General features: G+C 40.9%; 2 protein-coding genes across 2 annotated transcripts; both read right to left on the bottom strand.

Moving 5' to 3' along the window:
• Window positions 1-1,943: 1,943 nt before the first annotated feature.
• Window positions 1,944-7,095, bottom strand: LOC106084794 (solute carrier family 35 member F6). Its single transcript, XM_013248717.2, has 5 exons — window positions 6,863-7,095; window positions 6,716-6,776; window positions 6,545-6,631; window positions 6,305-6,458; window positions 1,944-3,014 (listed from the first exon to the last, which is right to left on the bottom strand). Exons 1-5 carry the CDS (start codon window positions 6,922-6,924, stop codon window positions 2,218-2,220), a joined length of 1,161 nt encoding a protein of 386 aa, XP_013104171.2. The 5' UTR covers window positions 6,925-7,095; the 3' UTR covers window positions 1,944-2,217.
• A 3,187-nt stretch (window positions 7,096-10,282) lies between these two features.
• LOC106084781 (uncharacterized) lies at window positions 10,283-10,967 on the bottom strand. Its single transcript, XM_013248698.2, has 3 exons — window positions 10,699-10,967; window positions 10,469-10,631; window positions 10,283-10,405 (listed from the first exon to the last, which is right to left on the bottom strand). Exons 1-3 carry the CDS (start codon window positions 10,965-10,967, stop codon window positions 10,283-10,285), a joined length of 555 nt encoding a protein of 184 aa, XP_013104152.1.
• Between the last annotated feature and the right edge of the window lie 2,421 nt (window positions 10,968-13,388).

Genomic DNA, 13,388 nt, shown 5'->3' with positions numbered 1-13,388 from the left:
GTGGTACTAACGCGAGGACGTCGAGTGTGAACATCTTTACGTATAGTAAAATATCCATAAGCACAATAACACCCAGGACGGTAAGGTCACGAACAGTCTTGCAGTGTAAGAAGGAGATTAACGCCTTCTCTGAGGATGGCAAAATCCGCATCGTTTGGGTGCCTGGCCAAAACGGAGTAAGGGGAATGAAAGGGCAGACGATTTGGCGGTGAAGGGCAGAGGACAGCCATCAATAAACTTGGTTAACCCGAAGCCTTTCGGGTCGACGCAGTCAGAGTTAAGAGAATGGGCGACAAATGCGCATGCAACATTGTGGAACAGCTAAACGGTCGGTAGGCCGCCGAAAATCCTATGGGGGTTCCAGATCGTGAGAAAAGGAGCCTATCACTGAAAGAAAGTAAGAAGGAAGTCAGTGTAGCTATTGGCATCATAACGGGACACATAGGACTACGAGCTCACTTATGTAAAATCGGTGCAGCAGGTGATAGCATGTGTAGGACATGAGGGGAAGATGATGAGACGTTGGAGCATTTTCTTTGTCATTGCCAGGCTTTCGCGTTTATCACATACCGGCACTTAGATGGGGCCACAATACCAAACATGAACCAACTTAGGGGAGTGGTATTGAAAACAATTAAGAATTTTGTAAGTAGGATGGGATTCCTCACCTAAAATTTTCTTTTTAGAGATTAATTTATAGTTTTTAGAGGGCACAACAAGCCGCTCAAGAAGTCAAATTGGGAGATCGGTTTATATGGGAGCTATATCAGTTAACATACCTATTTGGAACCTACTTGGCATAGTCGTTGGAGGTCATTACAGAACACCGCATGCGAAATTTCAGCCAAATTTCAATCGAAAATTGTGGCTTGTAAAGGCTCAAGAAGTAAAATCGGGAGATCGGTTTATATGGGAGCTATAGCAGGTTATAGGTGATGTTGTTGTAGCAGTGTTTTGTGTTCTATCTTTCGTCTGCTTGATTCTGTTGAGTATGCAGGAACCCTGCGACTAAGATAGGGTGCGTCAAGTGGGTCTGGCTGGGCAGTTTAACAGGTGACTTGTGTCGTGTGTTCCCTGGTCACAACCGGCACATACATGCTGCACGTCGGCATCAATCCTTGCTATGTACGAGTTGCGGCGGCTGCATCTGCCGGATCGTAATTGAGTCAGAACTACTCTGGTTTGCGGAGGCAGGTCTATTTCTTCAGGTGAACCGGGAGGCGGTCGTTCTCAGAGGACCACATAGCTATTCACCCCATCTGCTATCGTTTCTGCATGCATGTTGGACCCTGGTAGAATATTGGTGTTAATGCTCAAACAATTAAATGAGATGGGAATATAATAACTTACAGATACTCACCCTGGTAATATGTGAAATATGAAAAATAAATGGAATGGTCCCTGTTCTTTACTCGGACAAACCTACGGACCAGTTGGAGGCATATAGGCCGATCTCTCAAAGATACTTGAGATACAAAGATACTATACAAAGATACTCCTGCCTGGCTTGAGTTCATTTCTACTTTCAGCAGAACATCAAAGATGATTCCTTAAAATGCACATATATTAATCCCTTTTTAGATAAGGGAAAAGACTCTGATCGAACTTTTCTGGTGGTCCTTGACCTATCAACGGCATTTGATAGGTCGATCACACAACACTCTTCAATGACATAACCGAGGTGGATACCTACAGTCTCATACGTAGAGGTTAGAAATGCAAAATCGAAGAGATGCTCCTAGAGTTTCGTTGCCTATAATTCTGTGTGACCCGTTTAGACACCAAAAGCGGTATCAATCTCCCTCCTACTTCAGTATACGTCTTGTCTTGTTCCGGTCTGAGTCTCCCAGGGATTTTTCCTTCCTTCCGACAGCCTGTCAGTTTTACAAACAGACTCTCTTCCAATCAATGCACCATATGAGCCATGAAGGATAATACAAAGGTTTATTTTGTTTTTGTTTACTACTTAATTTATTCGACATATCAGTTTCACAAACAAGTCTTATTTTCTTGCCATTACAAGTGTACACATCTCATCTCGACAATAACTACGCTTAATATTTTGCATGTAGTATGCTTGTAAATTATTTCATGGGGTTATTATAGTTTTTCAGAAACTCTTCATTTATCACAATTAACAATTACAAATAAAATCAAATTGGAGAAGTACATTTTTGTTCCATCGAAGAATCAATCAACGCGAAACACAAAATTTGCTTATATTACATCAGCCGCACGATTGGTGGGTACACCAGTGCCTCCCATGCCCTCCGAAGGATCGACGGACATTTCAGCATAGCGATTACGTGCTATATGCAATATGATGGAACGATACCATTCCATTATGACGGCCTTGCGATATGTTATCAATCCCAACATCAGTATAATGTAGCCGATAATAGTTACAAAATAGAGCTGCTCCCATTCCAAGAGGCAAGCCCATAACCAAACTAAATACGAACCAATGCTTTCTGCCAATATAAGATTGGCCGATGATGAGAAACGTATGATGGACAGTGCCGTATAGCCATGTACCGCAGTGGTGAAGACCATAATGCAAAGAGCCGCCACTAGCCATTGGTTGCTTTGGATTTGAGTGAAAATGTCCTGCAAATCATCGTAGACTTTGCGTGAACTGTCATTGAATGGCGACATGGGTGTGGGTAAAAAGTTCGTGCAAATGGCCAAGCAGCTGGTAATCACCAATCCAAAGATACCCTGCCAACCCAGAGCTTGTAATATGGGTACATTGCACGCCTTGACATATTTCTCGTGATAAATCATTTTGGCCGCTTGAAATATGGTAGCACATAAAATCAAGAGATCACCGGCAAGTATGGCATTTTTATTTGGATGCGACAATGATGTGTTGTCAAAGACCACACGTTGCATATCGGTGGAAATGATTATAGTCAGAGCACAAACAATAATGACAATGGCAGACCAATGACGTCCAATCAAGGTTTGATTTAAGTATATCGAACCAAATAGGCCGATAAAAATAATCGTAGAACCTGAAAAACAAAAAAAAAAACGTAATTTATTAAGGAACAAATTAGAAATTTTAAGGGTTAGTAGGTAGACTTGCTTATGGTGGCAGTACAAGCCTCAAGGCAAGCAATACGAGTGCGAGAAGGTAGCAGTTCTAACGATGCCGTTGACATATTGAAACTCTGGGTCGATTATGGACTTGCAACTTAACTATAGTTGCGTTGCCATGGGATAAAACGATGAGATAAAAATTGGTGTAAAGTTGGAAATTGTTGTCAGTTTAATGCAATATCAGTATTTTGAACGTTCAGCTTCTAAGTAAATTGTAAAAAATTAGTTATTCTATACAGAAATGGAAATTTGTATAACAAATATGGTCTCTGGCAATGCAACAGGGTTGCAATCTCTTATCCATCCATTAGACGGTAGCCGGAAGAGAATTAAACGATGTCAGTGTTGTACAAAAGAGCTAAATGCCAAACTCCCTAAAATGTCCCCTGGAATACCAAAGTTTATGCGGTTGTTAAAAACTCCATTCTTTAAGGCCCCACGTGGCCGTTCACTTTTTTATATTGTTCTACTCAAAATGTTGTTTAATTTGAGCCCAACATTGCCTATATTCGGCAATATCCACTTGTGTGGGAAAGGGGGCCGTTGTGGGCCCCAGGGTCGAACCCTAAAAACGGACTTCATATTCGTGTTCCTGCGGACATGTTAGGGGGTATGCAAAAAAACGTTTTTTCCCAATTTTCCCTGTAAACTACACTTTAGCTGAATGAGAATGTCACCAACAGAACTATGGATGCTTGCAGCAGTTCGCCAGATATCTTCATTGATATTTTAAAGAAAATATTCTGGCAACTCGTTATACGCATGTATAACAATCAGAAGAAATCCGAATGGGAAAATACACCAACCGCCCAATCAGTGAGTTACCGCCATCCTCAGACGAGATGAGAATGTTGCTGACATGAAATTCTGATACTTCATTAACCTAGCAGCCGCTCGCTTGTTATTGTTGTTGTTGCCACATATATGCATATGGACGCAGCGGTTCTCGTTGAGCTTCTGTAGCTGAGCAAGGTCGTTTCGGTCCATAGGAACCATCGCCGCACATTTTCATGTGAAGGTGGCAATTCTCGACAAGCTCCTGTAGATGAACTCCGGCCTCCCACTGAGACTCTCCGCTCGATACCGCTGATTGTGCACGACAGCCATTACAGGTACTCCGTATGAACACCGCTCATCGGACCTCAATGTTGCTCAGAGCTATCCCGAGTCGGCTTTTATAGTGGTCAACCGTAAAAGTGGAGATTAAATGCCCCCTGTGGAGTCCCCTGCGCAATCTCCCTCATCTTTATAACATGGGACAATTTATCTACCTGTTCCTTAGCATATGATTTGTCCAGTCTCTAAGGACCCGATCCACCCGGCACTGGGCTAAGAATTTAATCAGTGTGTCGATCTTCACACTGTTAAAAGACCCCTCGATGCATAGGCATCCTCCTCATCCAATGTATAGGCATGCTGTTTGTATTTGAGCGGTTCGCTGGATGTCCTCCTTTTTAACATGGTATCCTCAATACGTTCCATGGTTTTGAAAAGAAAGGACGTTAGGCTCATATGCCTTTGTCGTAACATAACTTGCCTTACCGAGCTTGTCCTTGCCTAATGCCAAGCTTTAGAAGTATATGCAATTCCTAAGCACGCTTTGAAAATAGCGGAGAGATGGGGCGCCGCCTCCTTCTGTAGTTACGCCGGAAATATTCCATTTGGTCCGGGTGACTTAAATGGTTAGAAGCTTCTCAAGGATTCCTTTGCCATAAAGTCTGTAATGATAAAGCTTCAACCAACCTCATGGTTTCAAGATTTCTGCATCTCCAAAAATCCCGTGGAAAATGCGTTTTCATGGGAAGCCTCAACATGTCGTTCGTAGTCTCTGCTCTTAATCCCATGTTGTCTGCTGACGTTTCAGTTTGAACATGGCATTGTGAGAGAAACGCTATCGACCTGTTCGCAGAAAACTTTCAGTATTGCCGCTCTTATTTTCGTATTGTATTGTTGTTGTTGTAGAAGTGTGTTATACACTGAGGCGGCAGTCCTTGCCGATGAAGAACTCTATTGGGTGAATCCGGTACGTACAACCGGTTGCCATGGGATTGATCTTATTGTATTGCTTCAGCCATGTGTTACACAAAGGTTCTTCTTGGGTTGATTTCCTTTATAGAAGAGGAAAACTATCTTCGAAAGACCTCACTATGTAATTCTGTCGACATTGTCGTCAATGTCTTCTATGCTTGAGCAATCCAAATTATGTTGCTGTTGTAGCCACATTTTCTTGTAGAGGTGGCAATCCTCATCAAGCTCCTTTAGGTGAGCAAGCTTGTTCCGGTCCAAAGGGCCGATCGCCGTGGGAACGAGGTGGCCATTGGTTATTTAAATGCTCCAATAACTCACCTTGTCATATTGAGTGAGCATCATAGGCACTCAGTATTTGTGCAAGAGCAGTTGCCACCCAACCTCCCACTGAGACTCTCCGCTCTATAGTGCTCATTGTTCGCGACTGCCGTTGCAGCATTCCACTATCCGGTTGCTCGCAACTTAGCTTCTCGTGACAGCAATGAACACCACACAGATAGGAGCTCAATTTTCCAGCCTGTGTGGTGCTCACAGCAATCCCATTCCGGGAATCCAAATTATCATGGTAAAGTATTCCTTAGAATAGTCTTTCGACCACCGTAGCGCAGAGGTTAGATTGTCCGCCTATGACGCTGAACGCCTGGGTTCGAATCCAGGCGAGACCATCAAGCAAATGTTCAGCGGTGGTTTCCACTCCTAATGCTGGCAACATTTGTGAGGAACTATGCCATGTAAAACTTCTCTCTAAAGAGGTGTCGCACTGCAGCACGCCGTTCGGACTCGGCTATAAAAAGGAGGCCCCTTATCATTGAGCTTAAAATTGAATCGGACTGCACTCATTGATATGTGAGAAGTTTGCCCCTGTTCCTTAGTGGAATGTTCGTGGGCAAAATTTGCAAATTTGCATTTGCATTTTAGTCTTTCGAATTTTATCCCCTTGGTTATAACACTTCTCTTTTGTCATAAACGCTGCTTCCCCTACTAAACTACCTAGGATTTGCCCATACTTATTTGTTTTACGTAAGCTCAAGCTAACTCAATGCATTTCAGGCGCTCAGCATAGTTATCATGTCCCAAGTTACACAGAATACTTATAGATATCATGTGAAAACATGTATGTACTTTGCACTGTAAAAAAATAAAATAAGACCATTGTGGTTAAGTGCCTACTTACATCTTATAGCTTGAAAACTGGATGCATAGGTAAGATAAATGCCAGACACAAAAAGTATGGTTGCAATGGTATTCAAAAATGCCGGCAAAAGCATATCCATGGGTCGAAATTCACGATCACCACTTGTTAAAAGATTTGAATCTTCCGAACCATTCTAGAAAACAAAAAAGAAATATTGCTGTAAACAACCGCAATAACAACAACAACAACATCAAGAGGCAAGCGGGTAAGTTCTCTTACATTTCTTCTACGCAGGAAGCAATAGGCAATTTTATAGATAACAAGACATAGACATTCACCCAAAAACATAAGGAAGGTTAGAAAAACCTGTGGAATACAGATAATACAAGTTGGTGATGGTGGTTAGAAAGAATATATTTTGATGTTCATGAAATTTCAGTTTTCACTCACTGGATGCTGGAAATAACGCCATTCGCCATCGGAACATTTTCCTTGCAATATGGTTGTCCATCTTTAAGTGACGCAGTGGAATTATAGACAAGTTGATTAGTTTATAATATAATTAGTGCAGTAGCATATATGTATGTAGGTACTAACTTGATTAGGAAGACATTACAGGAACCGAAGATAAGAAATGCCAATATAATCATCGTTTGCATTATGATGCGCTTTATGGGCTACTTCAATGGATTTCGGAGAGTTTGCTTTTTTCGCATTTAGTTGTAGCCGAATAAACCAATCCAAAGATCAAGTTGCAATTGCAGCACAAAACAAAAACTTATCACAAATAAACAAAAGAAGGCGATGCCAAGGGTTGCCAAATAGTAATTATTTGTAAAAGGTGCTCATAAAGGCATAAAAGGTATTTTAATGAATAGGGCTAAACACAACCACCAGTTAGTGTTTATTAATATTACTAATTAATCCCAACTGTTTGTCGCAAATGACTATGAAAAATTATTTTTTTGGATACTGTGAGCAGTCTATAACAAAATTATTGCTCATTTTTATATTTCTTTTTCCATAAATATTAAAACGGCAACACTGGAAATGTGCAACGATGGGTGGGTACTGAATACCCGCTATGATGTTGTTGCGACACAGCATTTTCACTCAGCGCCATGCAATGGCGCTTTGTTATGATTTTTAATTAGAAGACGGCAGTTGAAAAAAAATCGTTTGATTGTGCACAGCTTTTATTTTATATCTACAATAAAAATGTTTTTTTAGACAAGCTGGCACTTTGCATTTAGAATTCGTCTGAAGCGGACGCTTCGGGATTCGATGCTTAGTCATCGTTATACACAGTACAGTTATAACTGTACATTGGTTTTAATTCTGTATTTTTAATACACGTGTTTTAATTTACAGTTGGTGGGGACACCAACTTCGGAAGTACAACCTGGCATATAGAGTCGTACTCTGCCATTTCGATTAAAGTCCAAAAAAAAAAAAAAAAAAAAAAAAAAAAAAAAATAGACAAGCTGGGCGATAAGCTGACTTAAAGAAAAGTTGAAAATCACTCACCGGTAAGTGCAGTCTACTATATATAAAATTAATACGAAAAAATAAAAATGTAAACCAAACACAATAAAATAAGAAATTTTGCTTTGAAATGAATGCGGCTCGATGTTCCTACCAACCAATTCAATTAAATTCTTCCTAATATTTGTATGATGGATGACTTAGGGGATGAGGAATACCAAGCAACTATTCTGAGTGGCCTCAACTTAGCAAAGCCCATGCCTATATGGCCCTTTCCTCAACTCAAATGTGGACAATGACTTTGCATGGTGTCAACTGGCTAGGTTAGGTTATGTTTAGTTGGCAATCTGTTATCCAAACCATTTGGACATTTCAATCCATTGTAGTGCCACAGGAATAGGAGAATGGAAGATGCTATTTAATTCCTACAGTTTAAACAGCCAGATTGCTGTAAAAAGCATAGTGAAACAAGAAAAAGCTTGGTAAGTTCGGCCGGGCCGAATCTTGGGAACCCAACACCATGGATTCTGCTAAAAATGTATACCAAACAAATTTAGTTGAAGGGCATAATTTTATTTTATATACCAAACTTCTGTTAAACCAGCAAAAATTAAAACTTCTAGGAACCGAACAAAGATGATCGAGAGACCGGTTTACATGGGAGCTATATCAGGTTATAGACTGATTTTGGATTTTGGCATAGTTGTTGTAAGTCATAGCAGAACACTATGTGCAAAATTTCAGCAAAATCGGATGAAACTTAAGGTCTCCAGAGCTTAAGATGTCTAATCGGGAGATCGGTTTATATGGGAGCTATATCAGGTTCTTGCCCTATTTAGACGGTACTTAGCACAGTTGTTGGAAGTCATAACACTATGCGCAAAAGTTCAGCCAAATCGGACAAAAATTGTGGCTTCCAGGCGCTCAATAAATCAAATCGGGAGATCGGTTTATATGGGAGCTATATCCAAATCCAAACCGATATTGCCCATTTGCAATCCCCAACGACCTACAGATTTACCTATGAACATTCCATTAACGAACAGGGTCAAACATCTTACATGTCAATGAGTGTTGTCCGATGCAAGCTTTAGTGATAGCGACCTCATTTTTATAGCCGACTCTGAACGACGTTTCACAGGGCCACACCTCTTTGGCGAAAAGCTTTTTATACAGCTTCAATGCATGGCGTAGTACCTCACATATGTCGCCAGCATAAGTGAGAATAACTAACCACCGGTGGAATTTTCTTTTTCTGATGTTCTTGCCACTCTCCGTTAAGCCTTTGGGGTGCACCATCGTGAAATTTTCACAGATGGTGCACAATGACCCCGTGGTGAAAATAGGGTACTACATTTTTTGAAATCTGAAGGGGGGGCGGACCCTCCCCCTTACCCTAATTTTCAGAAACGCCAGATCTTGGAGATGGGTGGTGAGATTTAAGCGAAATTTTGTGTGCTCTCATATAGTATCCTAAAAACTAAAAATTTGGTATCCAAATTTCGGGTGGGGTACCTAGGGGGGCTGCCCCACGCTAAAACCTACCAAACATATATTTAGACCAATCACTACAATATGGGACTCAAATGAAAGGTATTTAGGATGAGAAAACGTATCTGATATCTAATTGATGGACCAAGTGCTAGGGGGACCACCCCAAGCCCCAAAACACCCCTAAACCGGACTTATTTACCGACCATGGCAATATGGGACTCAAATGAAAGGTATTTGCGAGTAGAATACGAATCTGATATCCAAATGTGGGACTACGTTTCTGGGGGTCCACCCTTTCCCCAAACCATCCCCCAAACTGGACTTATTTACTGACCATGGGAATATGGGCCTTCAATAAAAGGTATTTGGATGTAGAATACGAATCTGATATCCAAATATGGGACCAAGTGTTTGGGGGCCGCATCTCACCAAAAACATCGCCTAAAGGGGGAATATTTGCGACCATAGCAATATGGGGCTCAAATGAATTGTCTTTGGGAGTAAAGCACGAATTTGATATCAACATTCGGGAAAAGTGTCTATGGGGCCACGCCACCCCCACAACACCACCCAAATAGTAAGTATTTTCTGACTATTGCAATATGAGGTTCAAATAAGAGGGTTTTTAAAGTGGAACACGAATCCGATGTAAAAGAAGGCGCAGTGGAGCGTGCCCGGGTCAGCTAGTTTTACATATATCGCTGAAATTTGGAAAAAGAAATTGAACTAGGTCGCAAGATATCCGAAACGGATTTTTCCAGATCGGACTGATGAGCTCAATTTAGAGAGATAGGCTGCAAATCTCATTCCAGGGATGCCCTCATATGAGACATATTTCTCTTCTCTTGATTTATGAGATTTTTGTGGACATCCCTTGGACATCCCAAAAATCATTTTGGTTTCTTAAAGAATTCTACGAAGAAGCTTTCATTTGACAATGTTGTTTTTCGATTTTAAGCCATTTAACCACAAACAAGTCTTCCAATAAGCCTTTATAAAAAATGGTTTTTTACCGGATATTTTGCCATATTTATTTAACTATTCTTTAGATTTGATTTTTTGTGGTAAACTCGTTTTGTTGGGTAAATAGCAGCTGGCCAAAAGCCTTTTATTAAAAGTCATACGCGGTGGTTGCCATGGGATACGAGCTTCTGGTATTATCTGAAAGGAATTCACTGACATTGAACAAATCACTATGCACAACTGTAAAAGGTCTTAACATACTGTTATCTTCTTTTCCGGACGACCGTTACAGGTGGGACATCTGGGATTGCGTTTAATCAAATCATTGGCTGGACATTCCGGTGCAGCACTCTCCATGGGGGACCACCAATTGTGGTAAGCACTTTTGGCACGGGTTTCAAATAGTTTTTCACGACCCAAAAAACTGAAAATTTTACATTTTAAGCTTAAAACTTTCTTATTGCCCATAAGATTAAGTCTTTACAACTTACTTGGGCCTGGGTTCACGCCAGAAGTCCGGCATGCGTTTGCTTCTCATAATGTCAGCCAGACTTTGCAGCAGACGCACATTCTCTGCCTCCACATGTAGAGTGCGTTCCCGTTCTGATTGCTGTTTCTTGGCCTTTTGTACAACATGCGGATAAAAAATGGGTGGTGAACGATCTATGGCCGCTTTGGCCGATTTCACTTTTTCTCGATGCTGTTCAAAACGTCTCTGTTCCCAAGGATGGATTAGCAGCTTATCCCTACGTGATATCATGACCAATGGATGGATGGATAGATGGATGAATGGATGTTTGAAGTGCTGAACGTATTGCTATGCGTTGTGCTGTATTCTGTTGTGCGTTCTATTCTGATGGGTGAGGTGTTGCTGCAAACATTTTACCTTGGAATTTATTGTTGGTCATGCATAGACCACCGTTGCTTTGGTTATTCTATTTGCCATGGAGGTGAAGTGTGTAAAGGACAAAATGCAGGGAGGGATATTGTTTGTTTGTTTGTTGTTGCTCCACATTAGGTTGTTATATAAACGATGAGTGTTATATAAATCACTTCCATGGTGATGGCTAATTATTGTTAATATTTCATGGTGTCTGTCTGCCGTTTCGCGTATCTATGAATTAGACCAAGTCAGCCGCCTAACGATGTTTGGGGTCTGTCTGCATAGTTTGTGAAGTTATGATAAATAGTATTTAAATTTCTCCATTGAAAGTTCTAGGTCAGTGCAATTGATCAAAACTGCCCAGATCTATTAGGTAAGCTCAGGTTAGGCTAAAAAGAGAGATTATGGATTCTTATTCCCCCATGCCACTAAAGACATAAACCTAAGCCATTAATCATCATGTATTGTGTGCTCTAAATCCGAAAAGTATTCCCTTTTGCACCGTAGCGCAGACGCTCATAACGGAACACCACATGTGAAATTTCAGCCAAATCGGACGAAAATTGCGGCTTTAAGGACTCAAGAAGTCAAATCGGGAGATCGGTTTATATGGGAGCTATATCAGGTCATAGACTAATTTGGACCGTTTTGGCACAGCTGTTGGAAGTCGTAACAGAATACCGCATGCAAAATTTCAGCCAAATCGGGCAAAAAAGGCGTCTTATAAGGGCTCAAGAAGTCAAATCCGGAGATCGGTTTATATGGGAGCTATGAGAGGTTATAAACCGATTTGGACCGTTCTTGGCACATTTGTTGGAAGTCATAACAGAACACCACATGCTTAATTTCAGCCAAATCGGACAAAAATTGCTGTTTGTATGGGTTCAAGAAGCCAAATCGGGAGATCGGTTTATACGGGTGCTATATCAGTTTATAGACCGATTCAGACCGTACTGGGCACAGTTGTTAAAAGTCATAACAAAACACTTCATGCACAATTTCAGCCAAATCGGACAAAAATTGCGGGTTGTAAGGAGCCAAGAAGTCAAATCGGTAGATCGGTTTATATGGAACCTATATCATGTTATATACCGATTTGGACCGTACTTGGTGCAGTTTGTTGAAAGTCATAACGGAAAGCCACATGCTCAATTTCAGCCAAATCGGTCGAAAATTGAGGCTTTTAAGGGCTCAAGAGTATAAATCTGGAGATCGGTTTATATGGGAGCTATATCACGCGATAGACCGATTTGGACCGTACTTTGCACAGTTGTTGAAAGTCACAATAGAATACTGCATACTAAATTTCATCCACATCGGACAAATATTGCGGCTTGTAAGGGCTCAGGAAGCCAAATCGGGAGATCGGTTTATATGGGAGCTAAATCAGGTTATAGACTGATTTGGACCGTATTTGGCACAACTGTTGGAAGTCATAACAGAACACTACATGTAAAATTTCAGCCAATCGGACAAAAATGGCGACTTGTAAGGGCTCAAGAAGTTAAATCAGGACATCGGTTTATATGGGAGCTATATGAAGTTATAGACCGATTTGGACCATACTTGGCACAATTGTTGTTGAAAATCATATCAAAGCACTGCATGCGTAATTTTAGCGAAATCGGACAAAAATTGCGGCTTGTAAGGACTCAAGAAGTCAAATCGGGAGATCGGCTTGTATGGAAGCTATATCAGGTTATAGACCGATTCGGACCGTACTGGGCACAGTTATTGGAAGTCATAACGCAACACTTTGTGCAAAATTTCTTCCAAATCGGATGAAAATTGAGGCTTCTAGGGGTTTAAGAAATCAAATCCGGATATCGGTTTACATGGGAGCTATATCCAAATCTGAACCGATTTGGCCCATTTGCGATCTCCAACGACCTACTTCAATATTAAGTATCTGTGCAAAATTTCAAGCAGAATTTCAACCGCTATCGTGATTTCGACAGACGGGCATGGCTAGATCGACCCAGGATTTCGAGACGATCCAGAACATAGGTACTTCATGCGGTCTTTGACGAATATTTCGAGGTGACGGAATGACTAGATTAGTATACCCCCATCCTATGGTGGTGGGTATAAAAAATCAACAAAATTTTGCTAAAAAAAACATTTTGAAGAATATATCCCAAAACAAAATCCACTATGAAAATCACATTTCAGGCTTATTGGCTAAAACAAAAATTTACTAAATGTTTTCCTTATATATGTACATATTGGGTTGCCCAAAAAGTAATTGCGGATTTTTCATATAGTCGGCGTTGAAAAATTTTTTCACAGCTTGTGACT

The sequence above is a fragment of the Stomoxys calcitrans genome, chromosome 2 (assembly GCF_963082655.1).
Source record: "Stomoxys calcitrans chromosome 2, idStoCalc2.1, whole genome shotgun sequence".
In the NCBI taxonomy this organism is placed as follows: domain Eukaryota; kingdom Metazoa; phylum Arthropoda; class Insecta; order Diptera; family Muscidae; genus Stomoxys; species Stomoxys calcitrans.
Note: the sequence above shows the minus strand (reverse complement) of the source record. Positions and strands in the feature narration are given on the sequence as shown.

Excerpts from the sequence above, each read along its gene's own strand:
- LOC106084794 (XM_013248717.2), bottom strand. The coding sequence starts at position 6,924 with ATGCAAACGATGATTATATTGGCATTTCTTATCTTCGGTTCCTGTAAT. Across the intron at positions 6,777-6,862 it reads TGTAATGTCTTCCTAATCAA|ATGGACAACCATATTGCAAG; the intron begins GTTAGTACCTAC and ends CGTCACTTAAAG. Across the intron at positions 6,632-6,715 it reads GGCGTTATTTCCAGCATCCA|GTTTTTCTAACCTTCCTTAT; the intron begins GTGAGTGAAAAC and ends TGTATTCCACAG.
- LOC106084781 (XM_013248698.2), bottom strand. The coding sequence starts at position 10,967 with ATGATATCACGTAGGGATAAGCTGCTAATCCATCCTTGGGAACAGAGA. Across the intron at positions 10,632-10,698 it reads TGGCGTGAACCCAGGCCCAA|TTTTTTGGGTCGTGAAAAAC; the intron begins GTAAGTTGTAAA and ends TAAAATTTTCAG. Across the intron at positions 10,406-10,468 it reads GTCCGGAAAAGAAGATAACA|ATAATACCAGAAGCTCGTAT; the intron begins GTATGTTAAGAC and ends AATTCCTTTCAG.